Raw genomic sequence first — 22,439 nt, forward strand, 5'->3', positions numbered from 1 at the left:
GAGGCAGTGTTTAAAAACAAAACCGCCACAAGCATTCTTCTTGCATCTGAATGTTTACATTTATTTCTTAAAAGAAATGTGTGTATTTAGTCCCTGGACTGGCCATGGATTAAAGGACAGCAGGTAGATCCCTGTATTAATGGCTTCATTGACTTGTCATTGTAACTGGAGGTATGAGGACTCTTGCCTGCACCAACCCTTGGGCTTGCCAAGCTGCCTGGTAAGTCTCTTCACACCACAGAGTTTAGGTCACCTTGCAATAGCTAGTTAAATGTAGAAAGTTTCTTTGCAGTAATGTTTCCCTTTGCTTTCAAGTTAGAGTATTGGTCAGCCGTAGTTAACCCTAACAGACCCCTCAGCCTGTTTTAAAATCAAAACACCCTCACATGCTCTACTATGACACTCTTAGTCATATGGTTTAGTTTTAGGTAGTCCTGCAAGGAGCAGGGAGTTGGACTCAATGATCCTTATGGGTCCCTTCCAACTTGAGATATTCTATGTTCTAACTCAGGTTATGTCATTGCTTTTTTTTTTTTTTAAAATGAAAATACAATATGTGTATGGTGTTGGTGGATGTATGAGGTAGAGAAGCCTAAGGTACCGATTTTTGGTATAAAAAATATTTTGCATCAGTCAGGAAAGGATCTAAAGATGCTGAGAAATTGGTTTTTAACTGGACTTGAGAATGGGAAGAAGGATTGTATTCACCTGATGAAAGAATGTTTTTCAAAGTGCTTTTTCCCCAACATGGGCTCAGAAGTGGCGCTCAGGCTGCAAAGAAAAGCGACGCCTGTCTCTGTCCTCGTCTACTGAATCCTTAACCCCACAGCGGGTGGAGGGGCAAGATGAGACACTGTTTAGTGTTTGTACCCACAACTGGACTCAGCGGAATAAGCCTTTCGCTAGAAGGAAGCCTTGCGCACGTGCCTGTAACACTGCTTTACCTGTCTTTTTAAGCAGTTGTTTGTTCACTCTGAACTGCCTGTGCTTATTGCTGTTACGAATTTAAGCAATTGCAAAAAGAAAATGGCAATGTGTGTGCCGTGGGCATTGGCCTTGTTTGTTTTAGGGGCTCAGGCTAGGGAGTTAACTGTAACTGATGTTAATGTTTCAGTATTTTCACTTAGGAGCTTTTATGTACAGATTAGTTTTCTTAAAAGCTGATTCAAAGCCCAGATGCTAGAGGGTTTGAGTTTTTTAATGTATAATAGAGTAGGAAAGTTAGTCTTGTCCTGTTCTCTGTTCTGTCTCGCCCTTCTTCCCCAAGGTATGTAATTTCAGATAAAAATCCAATTAATGTTGAAAAGTACAGCGAAGATTCTGGGGCAGCATCAAGAAGCTCAAACATCCCAAAGTGTTATGCAACTGATGGCATAAAGGGCTTTTATTGTTCTTTCAGCCCTTGTGTTGTATCAATTCAGAAAACAGATTAAGTCTTGCAGGAATTGATATTCTTAGAAGATCCTGGACAGGATCTGTGAGCAGGAGAGCAAGAATTTTGCAAGAGTTCAAACTTTTTGCTGAAATTAGAAGGGCTCCGGATCATGCAGTACAGCAATATTTACATTTTTTCTATTCTACAGCTCTGTCTTAGAAATATTCAAACCTAAGCGCAGTCTGCACTTGTTCACAGGGATGGATGTACTCCTCTAGCTGTATCAACATCTGGTTTGGCTTTAGTAGTCCAAGGTGCATGTAGCCAGGGGCAGGGGCTCCCCAAGGAGACCAGCACACCTAAATAAAAAGAAAAAAAATCTGTGAGAACTGAGTTAAGAGGAAGGCATGACCTGACAGTCAACTTTCTCTATTTGACTTTCCTTAGTTGGCTGCGTTGAGCTGGGGGGGTTGCACAACCCAGAAGGGAGTAGGACAGACAAGGATGAAGATGCGGCCGAATCGTTTTGAGGAGGCCCTGGTTTGGCACCTCTTGGGTACAGCCTTTCCCAGGGAGTTTCAGGGAAGTCTCTTGGGATGTAAACTGCTGTTCCTGAAGGCTGTAGAGATGAAGGTAGCTCCTAATCTGAAAATAAAGGGGCAAAACCTCGGTGTGTGCAGAGGGAAGGTTCCTGGCTGGAGAGCAGGCTTGCATGTGCTGGTTTCACGGGAATAGTATCGGAAAGAAATTCTGTGTGTGGTGGGGGCTGTTTTTGCAATGTGAGAATATTTCATTTTGATGATTCTGATGAGGATGAAATGCTTCAGGTTTTTATTTCTAAAATGACTTTTCAGTTAGGTTAGAAGATATGATGGGTTTTCTGTTTGCTTTTAGAGCTCAAATCAACCCTTAAAAGCTGAAATCAGAACCTACTCTTTTGATTGGGGCAAAACGCTTCTGCAGCCTTCGTTTCCAGAAGTGTTGTGGTGGTGGCTTTTCACTGCAATAAGTAAAAAACCTGGTATTTGTGATTCTTGCCTGAGACAGGACTTGCATGTTGGAAAAAGGCCTAACTTGGATCATTGTCAACAGGTTTCTGTCTCCTTTGCTCTGTGAGCAGGGAATACCTGGGGAGGTTTAAGAACCTATAGCTTCTGGGCGGAGAGTTTCTGCATTCCTGGTGAAAGCTTCCTAGCATGTCTGTTGCCTTCATTGGGGTAGGTACAATTCAATTTTTAGTTTTCCTGTATATTTTAGTTAGACCAGTGTTGTTTCATTTAAATCTCCCTTCCCTCTTTTTGATCTGAAACTGCACTCAAAGAATTAGGTCATAATTTACTGTTTCACAATAGCACAGGAGGAAGAAGAGGGATATTCTCAGCTCTACTGCATCGTACCTGCACCTGCTGCCTGTGTTCTGGAGAGGCAGGGAAGACTTAAAGGACTCATCAGATGCACCTGCAAAATGTAAATCCTCATCACTTTAGAAAGCCTGAGCAGGCTGTAACAGGGACTCTTCATCCATTGCCTGCCGTGACAGCCATCGTATATAAAGAAGAGCTTCAAACCATTTTCAGAAGTTGAGTCTTGATACTTAAAATCATGTGCCCAGTAGCAATATTGGTTTTATAGCAATTTATAATCTTTTCTTTCCTTTTCTGTTGGCTGTCATGCAGGCAGTAAATTACCAATCTCTTTTTTTTTTTTTTTCCCTCCCCCTCCCCCATAGGTGATAACCAGTTTAATACCTCTTCCCTTGCTTACATCCATCTCTGTTTTCCAGATATCAGCTACTTGTTCTCTCAGATGGTCTGATGAATGTAACTAGTTAAACTCAGAGTAATTGTCCTCAAATGCCATACGTGCTTTTGGAGCCTGCTGCTGCTATTTCAGAAGAGCTTTTGTGCTTTCAGTCTTACCCATTTTTTTTTCTAGCTGTGTTAACCGAGTGTGTAATGAATTCTCCAAACCTTCTTCTTGTTTCCGTTCCTCAGAGCCACCCCATGAAGACGTGCGTAGGCTGTTTTGGGAGCAGAGAGGAGTGTGAAGGGCCATGGCAATGGCATGTCATTGCAGACATACCACTCTTCCCAAGCGGAGGGGAAGCTATCATTAACCAACTGGTGAGCTCTGCTTCTCACCTGGACTGTCTGGCACTGGGAGGTCTCACCAGGCTGAGGAGTCCTTGGGTGGTCAGTTGCCTTCGCAAGAGATGGATTTTTGGGGTTCACAGAGCCACCTGTTAAGAAACAGCTTTTCTCCTCTCTAACAATGTGTTTTCCCCTCTCTTGCACCCATCACTGTCCTTTTCAAATAATTAATTCTTCTGTGTAACGTATTTTTTAAGAAAAGAAGAAAAAGCAAAAGCAATTGATACAAATTGATGCCATTTAACCTTCCTGGGCAAGGTGATGGTAGCATTGAAGGAGAAAAGTCCTCTATCAGAGGTGTACATGGTGTGGTGATATTGCACTTGAAGGTCTAGTAAATCTCTAAGAAGTGTATCAGTGTAATTTCTTGAAAGCAGACAGATAACAATAGGCCCTACAGCTGTATTATTTGGTTGAGTAGCTAAGTGGATAGGGGGACATTTTAGCTGGATGCAATCCCTGTGCTGAAGGATCTCAGATAGCTCTGTAGCTGCTATTAGAGCACAGCTCACCGGCACCAAATAATTACTGTATAATTTAATGCCAATACAAACAACATAAGATAATGCGTTTGCTCCCCTATAGAAATGCTTTGTCCTCTAAATCTGCTCCTGCCAGTTCCTCAAAGTCATCCTACGGCTTTCTGTGTCCCCTCGTGCATCTTAAATGAGATCAGTAACTTCCTAGGCTGGCTCTAGTGGAGTGGCTCGCTCCACAGAGCTGCTCTCTGAAGCCGAAAGCAATGCAATCCTGAGGAAATCCTGCTGAGTAAGGAGAGTTTCTGTTAATGTGTAATAGAGTCGTGATAAGACCAGCTAATAAAGATAAGGTTCTCAACAAGTGGCACGGGACAATGAGCAGGGAAATGGAGTACGGAAAACTCTGATTAATCATGACCCCCGGCTGCACTGTTCAAAGAAAAACCCACCTCAATAGGATGCGTGGGCATGTTACTGGAGGGGAGGGAGAACAGGCGGAATCTAGGGAAAAGAATAGCAGGAAAGCGGTTGTACCTCTGTGACCATGAAGGCAGCACCCTGACCCTGGGGAAGGCTATCTAAGAATAGTTTAGCCTTGATGCCTCCGCAGCTGAAAGGCCAGAGGGAATTAAATCCCACTCATGTGGGTTGCTTTGTTTCTAATGTGTGGAGATGGGCTTGTTCCTGCCCACTCTCTGTGGGGGCTTGGGTGGAACGCGAGGGGCCAGGCAGCAGAGGAGCTCGGGAGGAGCACCCTGCCCTGGAAGAGCCTGTCAGCAGGGGCTGGAGCAGCGGGGCAGGGCTGCGCGTCTCCCTCCAGCCAGAGCGAGGGGCAGGACAGCACATGGCATCTCCTTTATACTTGGTGATCTTAACTTGGCACTACTGCCACCGCCAAGATCACTCACGCTGGATATGTACCTTGCTGTATCGCTGCTATTTTTTTGACCCAAGCTGAATTCATCTGTGGGCCAAATCAGTAGGGCCAGCATTCCCAATTCACTTGCTGTCTGGTCTATAAAGCTTTAATCTTTTCCCTTTCAGAGGAGTATCATAAAATAGCAAGCTATGCTAAAGTAGATGCTAAAAGGTAAGCTTACTTACGCTTAGATGTTCCCTGCTGGGCATGGGGCAATGGTAGACTGTATGTTGCCCAAATGAGGGCAATTCTGTGGACTTGCATTTATTTCTGACTATGCCACTATGTGTCAGGCTTCAGCTTTGCTACGTGTTTGCCAGAAAACAGCTACTGACTGGTACTGCAACCCCACTGAAGAACCGGGGAACACAAGGACAGGAGGGGAGAAGGTTGGAAGAAAGAAGTATATTGGTGCCCTGGATCTGCAAGCCCTCTTTCTGAATAACAGCAGCAACAGATAGGACGTGGGCATAATTTTTTTTCCCCCACCTCTGTACATCTGTCTTGCAACCTGAATGGTGATGGTTTTAAGAAGCTGGTAGTCTGCGTCATGTTTGAAGCATTGATCTAGTGTTGAACAAGCATAAGTGTCAATTAAGAAATTGCTATCTGCACATGATAATTCAGGAAGAACATAATTCCAAAGAAGTGCTGATCTTTCTTGTCTGTGAGTTTGTTCCTTGGCTTGCTTAGGTACTGGTGGCTGTGGTTCAGGAGTAGCAAGTTAAAATCAGTTATGCAAGGCATGGGAAGTAGGGCAGTTCTAGCTCACATCAAGAAATGGAGGGTAAAAGCCTGATAAGCTCCGAGTAGCTCTTATATTTAATCTTATGCTTGTTACATTTAAAAAAAATTGTTGCTGTGACGATGAATTAAGAACTTCAGTGTGCAGGATGCTGAGGAGACATTGATTTTTGGCTCTACCATCAGAGAACTGGGATGAAGCTCGCTAAGTATTGCTGAAAGAGCCTGTTAACAGCAGGCCGGCAGGAGCTGCTCACATAAGAACTGTCCCATGCCTGTGTCCTTCAGTTCTTTTGCAATTGTTTAGGTAAATCAGAAGCTTTTGCCAAAAAGTCAGGATTAGGAGGAGAGTTAGGAGTTATGACTCTGGCAGGCTGAGGCTGCAGATGGCCACAAACAGTGGCTCTGGGAGAGGTGGGAATTGCTCTTTGTCAGAAGGGGTGTCAATACTATGGTGAAAATTTAAATGCCATGTGATTTTGCTTGTTGAAGGTCAGTGCAGCAGCATCTGCAGCTATCCTGAATTGGTGGGTGGTGCTTTTACTGAGTGAAACCATTTCTCTCCTGCCAAGGGCCACCTGGAAGTTATCTGTGAGCAGAGGAGGAAAGCTTCAGCAACCTGTATGACTTCAGTTCCCAAGTCACTTGTATATATATATAAAAAAATAAATCTCCTTCTAAATGAATAAGGGGGGGGAGGGTAAGAGACTCAAGAAAACAATTCAACCCCCTGAAAAGCCAAACACATCATCAATAAGCCCGTTCTGTGGCATGACTTGCTGCTGCCCAGCTGAGGACAAAGCGCTGAAAACATCCTTCAGTGCCACCACCCCACTGCCTGCTCGCTCGGGGAGAGGCGTACTTCATCTTTGTTTAGATGCTGAAATGCCCTTGAAAGCAAAATCCCCAGCAAGGAGGTGGTTTGGAGATAAACTTGTGTTTGGCAAACCCCTGTCTGTGCCGCGGGGCTGTAATGTGCTGCGGTGACGGTAGCCTGCACTCTGGGACGGTGCTTAACCCAATTACACCGTGGTGCTTTGTGGCCAGCACTGGTGCTCGGTCCAGTGTCCTTCCCTCAGATGGCATAAAATTGGTGTCTGTGAGTCCGAGAAGAGAGTGGTTCTGCCCAGGTTCAAGCGTAGGCCAAGTATGAAGAAAACAAAACAAAAACTCAGCGGCCTCCTGTGATTTAGACGAGCAAAACTCCTGTGCTGGAGGACAAAACCGTGCTCTTTGGGTGAGCGCTTATCGTTCTTGAAGCTGGCACAGCAGAGCAGAGCAGCCCATGCTTCAAAAAGCAAAGTAATTAATTCTCCTTGCTCCCAGCCGCAGCAGCCTCTGTTGTGCAATGCTGCACTGCAACCGGGCATGGAGAAACTTTCTTTCCAATCAAAAGAAGTATTCATTTTTTTGCTCTGACACAGCAGGGTTGGTCTTCCTTTTAATATTACTGAAGACAATGTCTGCCTTGCCTTTCCATGACCTTCAGCGTGTGGCTTCGTGTTAAAATTTCCATCCCCCCACATTCAAATGCTGGCATTAAAAAGAAAAAAAAAAAGATTATAATTCCTTTTGTTTAAATCCCTAATAGGGAGCCTTAGAGCATGCTGCCCTTCAGACGCGGGGATAGGGCTTGGCTTGTGCTCCTGGCTCTGGGCTCTTCACCTGGGCTCTGTCGGCATCATGGAGAGCGGGTCAAACCCACGGACCCCCACCCTGACCTGGGTGCTCTCTGCCTGCTGTTTGCCCAGCTGTGGTTGAAGCCTGGTGATGGCTGGAGAACAGGTTTGGAGCTGTGCTTCCCAGTCTGGCGTACTTCTGCTTTCCCTCTGAATAATGGGGCTAACGGTGCCAAACCCACTGGCATCCTCTTTCTGTCGCAGCTGCTCCAGGTGTGTCCCTCGCTCTCAGCGTGGGCAGTCCCTACCTCTTTGTCTCCAAATGTGTCACAAGTAATAACAACATCAGTCGATCAAATTTAGTGCTGATTTAAATTCCTGGTTGCAGGGAGCCTCCCTGGCTTTTCAGGGCCAGCTTCCCTGCTCAGCATCGTCCCCTCACCCGGAGGCAGTTTTGGGGGAGAGCATGGGGGGAACATGGTCCTTCAGGTGAGGCAGCAGCTGATGGGGCTTAATGATTGAAGCTATGGCCAACCCAAGTGAAGGTAAATGTTCAAAAGTCCCTTGGGAGAACCTGGAGCAGAGCTGTAGGCAACAGACCATCAGAGAGCAGCCAAATAAGCCTGAATTTATGTGAAACTCCGGCTACAATGAGTAGGCACTGGGAAAGATCCCTTTATGAAGAGGTTTAACAGTTGGGTGATAAGACATGATGCTGCTGTTTAATGAGTGTCTTGGGAGCGTATCGAGGCAGGAGGCAAAGTCAAGTAATTCCACCTCACCAGGGAACTGCATCATTGTTCATCAGCATTAGCTGACGGCCCCAGCGCTGAGACGAGAGGGACTGCCGGGGTTATGGGATGACAAAAAAGCAAAATATGTCAGATTTGAACATTTAGGTACAGATATATGTTAAATACCACTGTGTGGCAAAATCTCTTTTGGTATTAGTGATTTCGCGTGAGCAGTTTGGAGAGGCCAAAGAGGCTGAACGGCTCCATTGCTCTCAAGCTGAGAAGAGAGTGATGCGCTTAATACCAAGGCGGATTTAATCACATGTATGCTAATGTGTTATAAAGCACCCCGGGGCACGCTGTGAGCTCCTGCTTTAAAGGGAGGAGAAATTCCCCCTCCGTGGGAATAAAAGAGCAGCTGCAGTGGGGGCCAGAAATGCCAGCCATGCTGGGGGGAGCACCTGGCACCTCCCGTGGGGGGCCCCAAAATGACAAGGGTTGCTGGAAATAGGAGACAGAGGGAAGATGTTTAGGGAGAGACTTAAAGGTGGAGGGAATTAAGGGAGGAAGGTGAAAGCTTCGCCGGAGAGCTGCACCAGGGAAGAGGGATGTCCTGGCAGGATCGTGCAGGACGTGGGTCCCTGAGGAACACCCAGTCCTGGCTGACTCATTTCTGCCCTTGTGTCTTTGCCTCTTGGAAAGGGAAAGGCTTTGGGTGAAAGAATAAGAAATGCCAACAAAACGGCAATGATTTGATACAAATATAGAATGAAGCTTCCTTGCTGCAAGACAAGGCCAAGCTGAACTCCAGCTCTTGCCTTTAGCACATCTATTCTGCAGTCTTGTGAATAACTAGATAGGTGTCTCAGTTTCTCTGTCCATAAACTTGGGTTAATGGTATTATTCCTTTAACTATCTCACAGATGTGTTGCAAAACCAATGATTTTTTAGATTGCTGCATTCTAAATTTTACATGGTATATTGCACTGGGATGATACAGACTTTTCAGAAAGAAAAAAAAGAGCAAGGAGAGGATGAGTTTGTGTATTGAAGAAGCTTCATAGATGTCCCACTTTTACTGTGCCCAAGCCAATTTGCTGGCTGTGTGGTTTTCGCAGTACACTTAAATTATGGTAGTTCTAATTATATTACAATTCTCATTTTGGAGCATCAGGTCTGATGGAAATAACAAAACAATGGAAAAAACCCTGCTTTTGCTTACTGCGCTCAAGATGTGTGCTGTGTGATTAGATCTGACAATTACCCGGTCACTCAGCTCTTACCTCCATCCTCGCTAGAGCTTGCAATAATCTGATTGGGATATGGTTCAACTGTGTAACACCCAAGAAGTCCTGCCTTGGTTTTTATGCTGCTTTTTCATTCCTTCAGTGCGTATTTCACATTCTCTTACTCTTGATACATTTCCTTTTCCTGCTGTCCTGTGAATACTTTCAGAATTATGCTCAAGAGCCACAGGCCCCATTCATAACAGCTTTCCATTAGTTACTGCCCAAATGAGTACCGAAGTCCGCCGTCTCACTGATCTAAATGGTCTCACGTCTCTCTTTTTCTTCAGGAGATGCTTAAAAAAAGTTCCTTTCCATCACTGGTGTGCTCTTTCCTTGCTATCAGGATGCAAATGGACTTCCTACAATGTTGCCTTACGTGTCTTCAAAATTAATTCTTTTTCCCCCTTCTGTAAGCTAATAAGATGTGTCTTTTTGCTACCTAACAATATCTGAGGGCTACAAGAAGATGACAGGGAAAGTTTCAGTGATTAGATTTCTGCTAATGGTGAATATAATGCATGACTATTACTTAGCTTGGTTGCTGTTTTATGTGTGTATTTCTCTAGATTTTAAGTTATCACCACATAAGTATCATTATGGTCATAATTACTCAGATTTCTTGCATAACCCAGCACTTCCCCCCCAGCCCGTGGTGGTCCACATTGTGCTGGGACACCCCTTCTTCTGAGAGTGATCTCTGCAACTGCTGGGCTTCACCCTGCAGGTGCAGGCTCCCTGCACCACTTGCTGGCTGACTTTCAAAGCAATGCATTAATGAAATTTCCAAGGGTCAACACTGGAGATTTGAGGTTAGAAATGGCGCCACTGCAGCGATGTGGTCAAAAAGTGAAGAGCTTTTTTTCTTAAAAAAAAAAGAAAAAGGATTTGTGAAAAATTAATCATTTAGGCTGTACAGAGGTTAATATATGCTGAAGTTTCTGCCCCAAAACTTCCAAGGCCAGGTTGGATGGGGTTTTGAGCAACCTGATCTAGTGCAAGATGTCCCAGCCCATGGCAGGGGGGTTGGGACTAGATGATCTTTGAAGGTTCCTTCCAACCCAAATCATTATGTGATGCTCTTATTCTATGCTGTCCAAGTGCTCTCTCACCATGACCACAGTTAATAAAGCTTCTGTCTGACCTGTTGTGCTGGTTTTGGCTGGGATAGAGTTAATTTTCTTCACGGTAGCTAGTATGGGGATATGTTTTGGATTTGTGCTGGAATCAGTGTTGATGACACAGGGATGTTTTCGTTACTGCTGAGCAGTGCTTACACAGAGTCAAGGCCTTTTCTGCTTCTCACATCACCCCACCAGCGAGCAGGCTGGGGGTGCACAAGAAGCTGGGAGGGGACACAGCCGGGACAGCTGACCCCAACTGATCACAGGGATATCCCATATGGTATGACGTCATGCTCAGCATATAGAGCTGGGGGAAGAAGAAGGAAAGGGGGGACGTTCGGAGCGATGGCGTTTGTCTTCCCAAGTAACCATTAAGCGTGATGGAGCCCTGCTTTCCTGGAGATGGCTGAACACCTGCCTGCCGATGGGAAGGAGTGAATGAATTCCTTGTTTTGCTTTGCTTGCATGCGCGGCTTTTGCTTTACCTGTTAAACTGTCTTTATCTCAACCCACGAGTTTTCTCACTTTTACTCTCCTGATTCTCTCCCCCATCCCACTGTGGGGGGAGTGAGCAAGCGCTGTGTGGGGCTTAGTTGCCGGCTGGCATTAAACCATGACACCTGTCCTAAATTGTACCTGTGTTATTACATGCTTGGAGTCCCCAGATCTCTGACAGCAGTAAGGAGCTAATGGCAGCTCATTTACTGAGCAGCACCCTTCGCAGCATCTTATGGACCATGCAAGGAGAAGTAATGTGTGTGTATAATGAAAACCCATCCTTTTGTCAGTGTACAAGCAGACTAAATTAAGAAAGTAGCGGCTACCTAATTCAAGTCATTCCTGGCTTCTGAGTGATGGATTTTAATACAAGCCACATAAAAAAAAAAAAAGTGTTGCACGAGTGCAAAAATCTGGGGGGGTGTGTGTGTGTGTGTGTGTGTGTGTGTGTTAACTAGATTTCTTCTGATTAGAACATTTCAAGGGACTTGGGTTAAAACACATTGTGAAAGATGTGATCAAAATCTGAGCACCAGGGACTGCTGGTCCTGGGGGACCCTGCCCAGGAAAGGCTGTCCCGAGCCGTCCCCTCACTGCGGGGCTTCGCTGGGCGCAGGGCCCTGCTCTCAGCCACGCACTGTGGGGCAAGCGTCAGGCTCCTGCACTGGGGAGGCACGGCTGCGCAGGAGGAAACTCAGTGTCAGCAACCTATTTTCATTCATGTGCAACGAAACCCCCATGGCCAAGGCTGTCCCTAATGGCCGCCGTGTACAAACAATGTCCTGATTGTGCCTCGCTGCTTGGACTCTCCTAGAAATGCAGTCACTGCGGCAGTATTAATTAAAAACAAAGACTGCTTGCAATGCCCAGTTTGTGAACCCGTTCCGGCAGTCACACTGAAGCAATCTTTGTGGGGATCTGGGTTGCTTTAAGCTAAAAAAAAAAGGGGCCGCTGGATCGGCTTTCCCCAGTGAAACCTGGTGTCCGAAGGTTTGGCATCACACCACAACCTGCCTGCACAAACCTACCCGGCGCTGCTGTTCTGCCGACGCCGGCAAAGGCCGTGCCAGTCTTTTGCAAGCCCATTTGTTTGCTGTAGGAGAGCTTCAGCTTTATTATCTGTGCGATGACAGACTCTGGGGCTGGTGCTATTGTTTTATTTGAATTGCAGAGATCTTAAAGAGCCCCAGTCCTGGCCCCTAATCCCACCGTGTCTGGGGCTGTACAAATACAGAAAAACCCAGGTGGGTCTTGTTCTTCCTACACCTCCTGTTGAGCTCCCTGGGAGCGCTGCTGGTTAAGCAAAGTAGGTCAGGGCTCCAGACACACAGACGTACACGCACATCAGACAGGAGAGATGCAAACAGGAATATTAAGCCGCCAAGTGGCTGCTAAAAACTGTGCACAAGGGCAATTAAAATGTTAGCATCCTTTCATGTAAGCAAAGCAGGCAGAAGTGGCAATTAGTTTCAGTTACAACATTGGAGTTCTGGAGGAGCGTCCTCGGAGGCATTTTCTTTTTGGCCACCTGATGCTTGCATCCATCCATTTGACAACCTGCGCAGGGGGTACAGCTGTGACTGCGCGGGCACCTGCCTCCATGCACGCAGGAGTACGATGCACAGTGCCACGTGTGATGGGACACGTATACTCACTGCCAGGCTGCCTTTGCCTGTGGAGGAGACGAAGTGGCTTCCCCACCTCTTACCGTTGGCCCGTGTTGCGCAAACGCGGCGAGCGCAAGCGCTGCCCCATCCAGTTACTTCTTTTTGGCGATGAACCAGAAAACTTTATTGTAAGGAAAGTTGCCGAGCACTCACCACCGCCCACTGCAAGCCTCCCTCGACACTTAAATGCTGTGCTGGTGATTAATAAAGATAATTCCATATGGGTGAGTCATGGGGATGGTTTCATTCATTCAGGTTGTGATTGCAACCAAAATAAAGGCACCCCCAAATCCCCATTCCCAGATGCTACCCAACCCCCTGGCGTGGGGAACAGCCGTCTAACACCAGGGAAATAAACATCAGTACTTCACCAAGTTCATTTTAATCTGGTTAGTGTTTGCCAAGCTGATTACTGCAAACCCAGTTAAAACCCTAATCGCGGCTCTAAAGACACTGAGCTCTTGTGCACCAAGGAGAGCTGCTCGGGGCCAAGTTTGGGTTTTAAATGGAATAAAATAAAAATTAAAAAAAAAAGAGACCAGAAAAAGGTTACCAAAATGTTTAGCCTTTGTTTTATTGAGTTACAACAAATGAGCAACAAGTTAGAAAAGTTGGATTTATTCAAACTCCCTAGCATTATATTTGTGCAGCGTACTGAAAGGTGGGTAAGTTTTCCAAACCCAGCTCATCAGAGGAACACACCGGACGGCTCTAGCACCCGCTCGCCTACACAACCACGCTCCCTCTCTCCCTCCTCCCCCTCCTCCTCACACGTGCATGGACAGACACCCCCACACAAATCCAAATTAGCAGTATTTGAAAAAAAGTGCACTCAGGAACCTAGGATTGATCGAAAAATTTAGTGGCAAGGATTAATCAGAAATTTCTGTTGTGCGCTACAACATCTAAAGCTGGAGGGCAGACTTGGTTATGGTGTCCATCATTGTACCAGCTGAAGAAACACAAACAAGTTCGGATTATGAAGCATCTTAATTTTCTCGCTCCAACCCCTCTGGGGGTTGTACTGCATGTTTAAACAAAAAGTGCTACCCCCCCCCCCAAAACAAAACAAAACAAAACAAAACAAAAAAGGCATTCTAGCCAAATCTTCAGAGACCCATGGTCGGGGCTGGCTTGTGAAAAGTAAAGTACAGGAGCTGGAGAAGACTCGCCATGTAGGAGCACGGAAAAGCTGATATTTAAATACTTCAACCAGTAGCAGGTGGCCATAAAACAAAACAAAAAAGTCAAAACAACAAGAAAAAAACAAACCCCAACCACTCCAGAATGACCCCGTAACGCATTTAAGTGGGCTGAAATGTAAACCGGGGTGGGGATCTGGGCTCAGATGTTGATCCACACCAACAAGACTCCAAAAGATTGCAAATCTGTCTTAAAAATGCTTCAGAAAAAATTCTCCTCTCCCTCCCCCACAAAAGACACTTCCCTCCCCCAAACCAACCCCCAAATTTTGCAATGGCATTATATGCAAGAATAACTTGCACCTATTAAAAAGTTAACAAAATTTCCACGTTGTACAAATCTGTTCCAGTAGAGGAAGAGGCTGGGCAGGAAAGTGGGTGGGAGAGAAGCTAAGGAGAAACCTATGTACAAGGACCCTTTTATCTTTCTTTCTTTTCTTTTTTAATGCAGTAGTAGGACTTTGGCACTATAAACGATCCCATGATGATGCTCCACAAGAGTATTTCTTGCTGTGCCTCCGCAAGTGTGGTTTGAGACTTGGAGTTGCAACACGCTATCTCACCCCAGGCAGGAAAATAGAGTTTTCTTCTATTTTCAGACAGCATTTCCCCTTCAACGTCAGGACAGTGCAGCTGAGGAGTACCCCTGCAAAAATTATAAAAGCAGCATATTATTTTTGAAGGCACTATGAACAACTATTTGAGCTGTCAACTAACACAGCATCCAGTTTACATCCTTGCACTCGTGGTAGCACTATATTTTGTATTAACTGTACCCTGAAGCCTATCCCTATCACAGCCTGATGCTGTGGTAGGGTGCTGGATTTTTGTCGTATATAACACCCAGCTAATAACCCCCTATAGATTTCTAAGAGGGACATACAGCCCAGCCTTGACTCTGCTGATCCCTCACTACTATACACCTTGGGCAGATCCTCACGCTGGCTCAAAAATGATGTGCGCATGGGTTGGGGGCAGCCACTTTGCGACCACAGGACAGATGAAGCTAAAGGCAAGAAGACCTCAGCTCTTTCTTCCCCAGTAAATCCTCTCATTAAATACTTTTTTTGCACGATTTTAGAAAATAATTATACAAACTGCAAGACAATGGAAAAAATTACATGTGCCTGTGCTCTGCAGAGCAGCTCCCTGGCTCCGCTATGACTCCTGCACCTACATAAAGGCCGCACCATGAACCAGAGGTTAAAAAATAACCCCCCAAAAACCAGCCTTCAAATGCTCACCCGCCTACACATATCCTCAGTTGCCAGCACAGAGCAAGGGCTCTATGACAGGGATAATGTTCAGCATGTTTTTCTCCATTGAGGTGTAAACGTGCAAGAAGTGCAAGCACCCACTCAGGCTGGAGCTGCACGCAGCAGCACGAGGCGGCTTTCCTGCACCATCCTCCTCACCCATCCTGCAGCAGCGCTTATTGAAACCTGAGCTAACCCTCACACCTTTTTTGAATGTTGCTACCAGGTCTGTTACTTCCCATAAAAGCAGTGAGCTCTGGCACCTGCAACGCAGAAAGCAACGTGGTCGAGCCCAGTAAAAGGGTACAGGCTTGCACCAACACCAAAGGCAAAGTCCTCCTCATCCTGCAACCTTTCCTCAAACAGCCCCCTGCTCCTCCTAACTCACTGGAAAATTTTAATTGTTGCATTGGGTTTTGCTTCCCCCTCTGAAGTCCTTCATTGTGTTACAGCTTGGATCTCCAACATGCCTCACTGGTTTCAGGGGAAAAGGCAAGTCCTCCGAACTTCGGCCTCACTCCCTGAAACGCTTTAGGGTGACCCTAGTTCTGCAAAAACCACTGGTCAATCCCACACTGACTTCAGGATGGCACCCTGGAACCCAACACCAGTAACGGGCACTGTAGCTAGCTTTATGGATGAAACCCTAAACCACAAGAAAAATGAGAACTTGGACGGAAAGGGAGGGAAACCCCAGTGCTGTTCATTTCTACCAGTTTCGGACACGGAGGAATGCACTGTGCCACCAGTAACTGAGCGATCTCAGCTCCCGCAGTGGTGCAAAAGGGGTTGGAGACACCAAGAGGACCCAGACCACCCCTGATGCCCAGTATGATGCACACAGCAGAAGCAAGGAGTGACTTCCTTTGGACTCTTTTTTTTTTTTTTCCCTCTGGTGTGCAACTCCCAGACATGGTTTTCCTTTGGCACATCTCCACAGAGCAGTGGTCACAGCCATCAAGAGCCAGGGCACGCATCTTCTGGGGTGTCCACCTACCTCGCTCCCACTGTGAGCCATGGACTTTGGTGCCTAATCCTGCAGGGTTTAGGCTTAAAATGGAGGTCATGAGACAACTCTAAAAAAGAAAGTTAAAGGCGGAGAAGGTGTGTGTGGGGGGAAAAGTATGCTTCTGAGAAAAAAACCAAAAGCTCTGGCCTGAGTAAATACTTATGTTGGGAAAACCCCACGGGGAGACAATGCTATGAAGAAAGCCAGCGGTAGCTGCCAACCACTCTGGCACGCTCTGGTCCCACTCTCATGTCTGAGCTGCAATTTGCTGTATTTAATTCAGGACTAGTTTCTGTTTCTCAGGCTTGCACAAATGGGGACAACAGACCTAATTTTGACCCGTGCTGTTGGAAGGCAGGAATATCTCTATTGATGGAAAGGGAGCTTAAGCTCTCTCTTGGTAGAGCAGTTAGGCCTCGTTACAAAAGGCTTCATTAAGCAGCATCTGGAGCATTTTCAGTGATGGCTCTAGTGCACCCTACAGCAGCCACTCAACATCTTGAAGGCCCCAGTACCCTAAAAGGACAGGTCTCCCAGCCTCACTGTTCAGGAAACCTGACCTGCTCCATGGAATAAATCCAATTTTGCCAAAAGCTTCAGATACGGACTTAGTAACAGAGCCTTTTCTTAGTCCAGGGATGGTATTTCAGAGCCTGGTGTGAATCCTGCTCTTGCTGAGGCCAGGCATTTGTGAAACTCCCACTAGCTCCAGCAGCATCTGCTGAACATAGGTCAGTTTTGAAAAACTCAGTTTCTAAGGCATAAGGTCTGTCTAAGCTGTAACGCTTCAAAAACTCCTAAAGCTACACACCGGAGCACAGAGTGATTGAGATGGTCTGGAACAGCTCAGGTTTTACAGAAGCCACACATAAATTCAGCCAACAACAGGAGTATGGAGATCGATCACCAAAAAACATTCACTTTAAACTACATATATCAAGCTGAGAAAATAAGAACACCATGAATATCAAAGGACTGTGTTTCTGCCCGATGCAGGGTTCAGCAGTGAAAGTTTCACATAAGGCCTGTGTGAGAATCAAGAGAAGTTGTCCCTTGTCAGCTCTTCAGTCCACCTCTTACATGTGACCAGGACAGTGACATGACCCCTCTCAGGTACTGAGGAGTATGATGTTAGGAAAAATCAGACTTTTATATGACAAATGGCAGTAACAAGCTCTCCATCAGGCCTTACGCAGTCTTTGCTTTTGAGCCATACCCTGGATGTCACCTGAGATAACGCTTTGCTAATTTAACACCAAAGTTTTAGTTAAAAAATATGTAAGATAGGCTTCACAAAGATAAGAGTGAAAGCTTATCCTGAAGGAAAAAGGAGCCAGTAGCTGGGATTTTTCCATGGGTCCCATCAGCGTGGGGTATAAAGCTTCCAGCTTTTGTGTCACAACACCTGTGACAATGCCTCCACGCAGGCGCCGGAGAGCAGGCACTTGCGTTTCTGGGCTGAGACTTACAGGGAGAATAAGGGAAAATGAAAGAGGAAAAGACTTTGGGCTTTTGTCAAGTCCCCAGGCCAGCATGCTGAGAAACGGGCAAAAAGCAGGGGACAAAACGGTCCTCTGATCTTACTGCATGGGCTTCGCAGTGGAAGCCCTGCTCCAGTCCACCTCTTCTCAGTAAGTGTATTTTACAACCAGCCACCGAAAAGCTCCTCATCAAAAGGATAACCCAGTGAAAGTTTAACCGAGATCAAAGTTCTTATTAAAATTCCTCTCTGATACCACTCGAGCACCTCCATAGCCCTGAAGCTTTACAGCCAGCACCTGGGCCAGGGCATGAAGGCAGGAGGCTCACCCCAACATACCCTACACTGCTCACAAGCACAAAAATGCAGGCACTAAACCTACGCTGCTGGAAGAGGGTTGTTGCAGAGCTTGGTTTCACGGTACAAGAGGTTTCTAAGAAATAGTGGTTTCAGGCACACACCACCCCCACCCCCTCCCCCATTCCTTCTCCTAGTCCCTGGTCTGCTCCCTTTCCTCAGTACAAACGTTTATAGCTAGAAGGGGGAAATGATCTGGAATAACAACCCTGGAAAAAAAAAGATCCCACAATGCATTTATTCATCGTGCATTTGATTTTAAAAGGTAGATCACATCCTGGCTCTCCTTTCTTATGTGGCTGCACAACAGTGTTACCCCAGCGTGCCTCCAGCTGATGTTCCAATGTCCTTCCTCCTTTAATCTCTGCCTTTGCCACACAGGTAACACAACCTGCTCCTCGCATCCCTAATTACCGACTTCTGCACGCATAACACAGGACAGTGCCTTGCATTGCAGTCTGGAGCTTTAAGATACTTTGTGATAACAGATGCTGTGATAACATTTCTCAAAATTAGCTGACGTAATTTGTAGTTCAAAATAAAACCACTGCAGGGTTTCCCTTTTCAACTCAGAGAAAATGTCCAGGAGACTTTCGGACAAGTATTGTACAAGGAGAAAGTGGAGGGCTCTAGGCTAGCCAGCAGGGCTTGCTAAGAAAAACTGCACCTCTGCAACAGATAGTAGTTCAATTCAAGTACTGCCAGCTGCAACAGTAAAGTCTTCAGTGCAAGTGTGGAGGGACTTCTATCAGTCCTCGGTTTTGTATTTTCTTTTTTTTAAATTTTGTATTTTTTTTAAATAAATGCTGAAGTATATTGTACTTATTAGACACCAGAAAACTACTAACTCTTTCTAAAATAGGTGTTCTCTCACTGTGGCTGTTAATGCAGGGTGCTGAGCTCTCTGTGGGATAAGTTCTAGCTCAAGGAAACTCCAGTTTGGGAGAGAGAGACTCAGTTATATCGAGCACAAAATGTTACAGGCTCCAGTGAATTCAATTCACAACATGCAAGTCAAGAAATGCTGACAGTGCTTGCTCCAGATTTATACCTGTGCAACTGTGATCAGGAACAGGCTTCAGGTCTCCAAATAACACGTCCTTTCACATTGTGAAAGATCGGATAAAACTCCCTTAAAGAAGGGCCCTGCAGCTTGCTTTTAAATTCAAGATCCTGTGAAGAAGAGCTGCTAAAACACCCACACAGCTTAGTCTGGGGCATTTCCTAGCCTCTAGAGTGAGCAAGCAGAACAAAGCGAGGTTGGAAACAGTTCTCACCTGCAAGAGGAAGAGAGCACATTTACACATTTTTTTGCTCGCTGTTGCATAAAGAAGCATCTCTGTCCTGGGCCCTTCCCCCAGTGACCTTTTATTCTGAGCAGAGCAGGATGCTGCAAAGGAAGGACCCAAGGTGCAAAAACAGGCACAGCCTCTATTCACGGGAGATCAATGATCTGTTACCACGGGGATATTAGCAACTAGTGTTACTTACTATTTCTTTGCGTGGCTCAGCTGGTATGTTTTACATCAAGTGCTGCAGAGGTTACACGGGTCATTTAAAGGCAGAAAGTTTAAGGTTTAATCACTTATCCAGGACTTGACCCACAAGGAGACAAGAAACAAGGCAAATGGTACTAACCCCTCCCCTACCATACAGTTGCTTTAATTTACAAGCAGGATGGGTCTCCCTTTTGTTCAGGCATCCAGCAGGCACAAGGATCCAGCAGGGATGGGCTCCAGGATGCTAGAAGCACACCCAGACAGAGGCAGGCTCAGAGAAACAGGGCACCATCAGCATTACCTGTCTATATGTGGGAATTGTCTCCAGATATACTTTCAGAGTCAAAGTCCGCCAGCTCTGCCTGGCCTTCGGGTGCCGTTTGGCTCCAGCTGTCTGTACAGTCCGATGCAGCGTCATCCTCTCCCACCGTCACCTCCACCCAGTTGACCTCCGCCGGCTCCTCGTTCTCCTCGCTGCCGTGGCCGTCGTGGCTGTTGCACTCCAACCTGTCCGTACCCTCCGCTTGATTCCCCAACAAAGAGTCTTTCAGTGGTTCGCAGTCTCTTTTTGCTCTCACCACTAGTTTCCCCCCATTCTCTTCATTCAGTTTTTTATGCTCCTGGTGATGCTGCCGAGACACCTCATTGCCATTCTTTGAACTCTCGATGTGTCTTGATCCCTTTTTCTGGTTTTGCTCATTACGACCATCAACAACGTACTGCTGCTGGTACTGGTCAATCCATTTAAGTGACCCTGTTCTTAGTGAAGACCGATTTTCCTTGAACCAGCGAACTATTTCAGTTCTTGTGAGTCCAGTCTGAGATGCTAACTGGTCATACTCCTGGGGCGATGGCCACTGGGTCCTTGCAAATGTGCTTTTCAGTAGATGAATCTGCTCTTGCGTTTTCTTAAACGTGGTGGAGGACCCAGATAAAGCACCAGGGAGCTGGGAGCTACTCAGCAGTTCTGCCTGGCTTATTGCACCGTTGGGAGTTCCTTGTTCTTTAATTTTTCTGTATGATCCCATTGAGTCCAGGACAGCTTGCTCCATGCTGTCCCTTATCTTTCTCCGCTCAGAGAACCATGAATCTATCTCCCTCCTACTCAGCTTAGTCTCCACTCGAAGCCTGTCCAATTCTCCTTGGGTAGGAAAAGAGCATCTTAGGAAACTCTCCTCGAGGGCCCTAAGCTGCTCTTGGGTTTTCTCTTTGAATCTCTGGGGAGTAAAATCTGTGTATGGGTGAAACGAACGGCTGTGTCGACCAGCTGAAGGTGCTATTTGATCTTTCCCTAAAGCATCGCCAGGGATGTGCACAATGCCCCTTTGACTTCTGTACCTGTGGTCACTGAACCACTTCTTGATCTCGCTCCTGGAGAGACCCGTTGCCTCTATCAGCCGGTAGACTTCCGCATCATCGGGAAACTGGCTTGCCATGAAACTGGCCTTCAGCTCTGCTATCTGCTCCTTCGTCTTTTTTCGCTCACTGGCTGGTGTCAGTGGTACAGCAGTCAACTTGGCAGGAATCTCAGGCATCTGAACTACATGAGGACGCTTGGCCTCTGGGGCACTTGACAAGGTCTGTATCGTCCTCTTTTGCCCCTGGTTCGGGGCAACAGCAAGTGTAATTGGTGAACAGGAAACAGTTGAACCATTTGACACAGGAGTCAAAACCAGACCGGTCTGGCCCAGTATCTGACAAGGCAAAGCTGTCTGGATGATAGGCTGGGGCATTTTTGCAGTTGTCAAAGGAGCTGGCAGGACAGTGATGGTTTGGGGAACTGCCTGGATAGTACCATTGAACATCTTCTTTCTTGCCTCCTCCACTTCTTCAGGAGACCAACTTATACCATGCTTCAAACGTTGCGTAGCAAACCAGATTCGGATTTGTTCTTCTGGATGTTTTGATGCTGCTGTCAACCAAGACAACTCTGCTTGCGTTGGATAAGGAAATTTATTAAAGGAGTTGATCATGGTTGCATTAGTGTCCAGTGCAGAGTTGTATTTGGTACTGTTCAGAGGTACTGGGACCTTGGGGACAAGGTTAATATTTGGTGGCAGCTGTACAGAGGGCATAACATGGGCTAACACATCATGGAGAAGGTCTCCATTTATACAAGCAATAGCTTCAGTGGCTTCAGTTATGATGCGGGGGAGAGTGCCATCCACATGGTTTTCTGTAACTCCCTCTTCCAGCTTTTTGGTACCCTTCTTGGTTTCCCCTTTAGGCTTTCCCAGTTTCATCATGGGTGTTTTACTCGCGCTAATTCCCCCATGAAGTGAATCATCACACTCCGCATTTTCTAGCCCACCACTTGTGACAGTGACATCATTAGCAGTGGTCTCAATGGACTGCTCTAGAACAGTCTGATTATTGCGTTTAATTAATTTCAGTTTAAAGTTAGTCTCTCCTGGGTGGTATTTTGTGTTGTGGTCAGATAAAGAATCATATTTTTTGGTTGTGAAGTTGCATTCAGCACAGACATACAGGGGGTTGAGAATGACATTTGGATGCTGAGTGTCAACATGCTCGGTAAATTCATTTAAGTTTTGTGTTGAGTAAGGGCAGTATTTACACTCATAACCGCCCTGGGGTTTCTTAGACTGATTTTCAGCTGGGGGCTTTGCCTCAACCACTTCGCAGTCTTTGACTGAGCTTTCTGAAGGCCAATTTTTTTTAAAGTCCTGCTGTGGTATGCCAGCCCCCTTCTCTTTAGGAGCCTCTACGCCCTCTGCGCCTTCCTGCTCCATGACTTCAGAAGTTCGCACCATACAGGGAGTCGTTGACTTTCTTTTGCTAGCCATAGCAGCCGCTGCCAGTGGGCTGTCCCAAATGGTGACTTTTTTTGACAGGGTGAGCTATCAACTCAGAAGATCTTGCAAATGGCTCCAACCTTCCTTGATTATTTTACTCTGTTCTGTTTAATGAAGAATTTCCACCCCAGCTGTGACCGTCAGCTCCACCAGCAGACCTGTCAGCTGCATGACACCTGTGAAACAAAGCACGCATTGTTAGGCACTGATCTATAAAACACAGATTTA

The 22,439-nt window shown here is 46.2% G+C and overlaps 1 protein-coding gene across 7 annotated transcripts in view; it reads right to left on the bottom strand.

Annotated features, from left to right (window-relative positions):
- Nucleotides 1–13,140: 13,140 nt before the first annotated feature.
- The window catches only part of ZHX2 (zinc fingers and homeoboxes 2), an 85,408-nt gene continuing 76,109 nt past the window's right edge, over nt 13,141–22,439 (bottom strand). For 6 of the 7 annotated variants that reach the window (XM_076329164.1, XM_076329166.1, XM_076329165.1 and 3 more), the window contains 2 exons: nt 19,700–22,387; nt 13,141–14,443 (listed from right to left, as the gene is read on the bottom strand). In XM_076329164.1, the coding sequence (XP_076185279.1) occupies nt 19,704–22,202 (2,499 nt within the window). In that variant the 5' untranslated portion in view covers nt 22,203–22,387 and the 3' untranslated portion in view covers nt 13,141–14,443; nt 19,700–19,703. Of the gene's footprint in view, nt 14,444–15,921; nt 16,130–19,699; nt 22,388–22,439 lie in introns of those variants that run through there. The other variant, XM_076329169.1, reaches the window with a different exon arrangement.

This window comes from Aptenodytes patagonicus, chromosome 2, assembly GCF_965638725.1.
Source record: "Aptenodytes patagonicus chromosome 2, bAptPat1.pri.cur, whole genome shotgun sequence".
Lineage (NCBI taxonomy): Eukaryota > Metazoa > Chordata > Aves > Sphenisciformes > Spheniscidae > Aptenodytes > Aptenodytes patagonicus.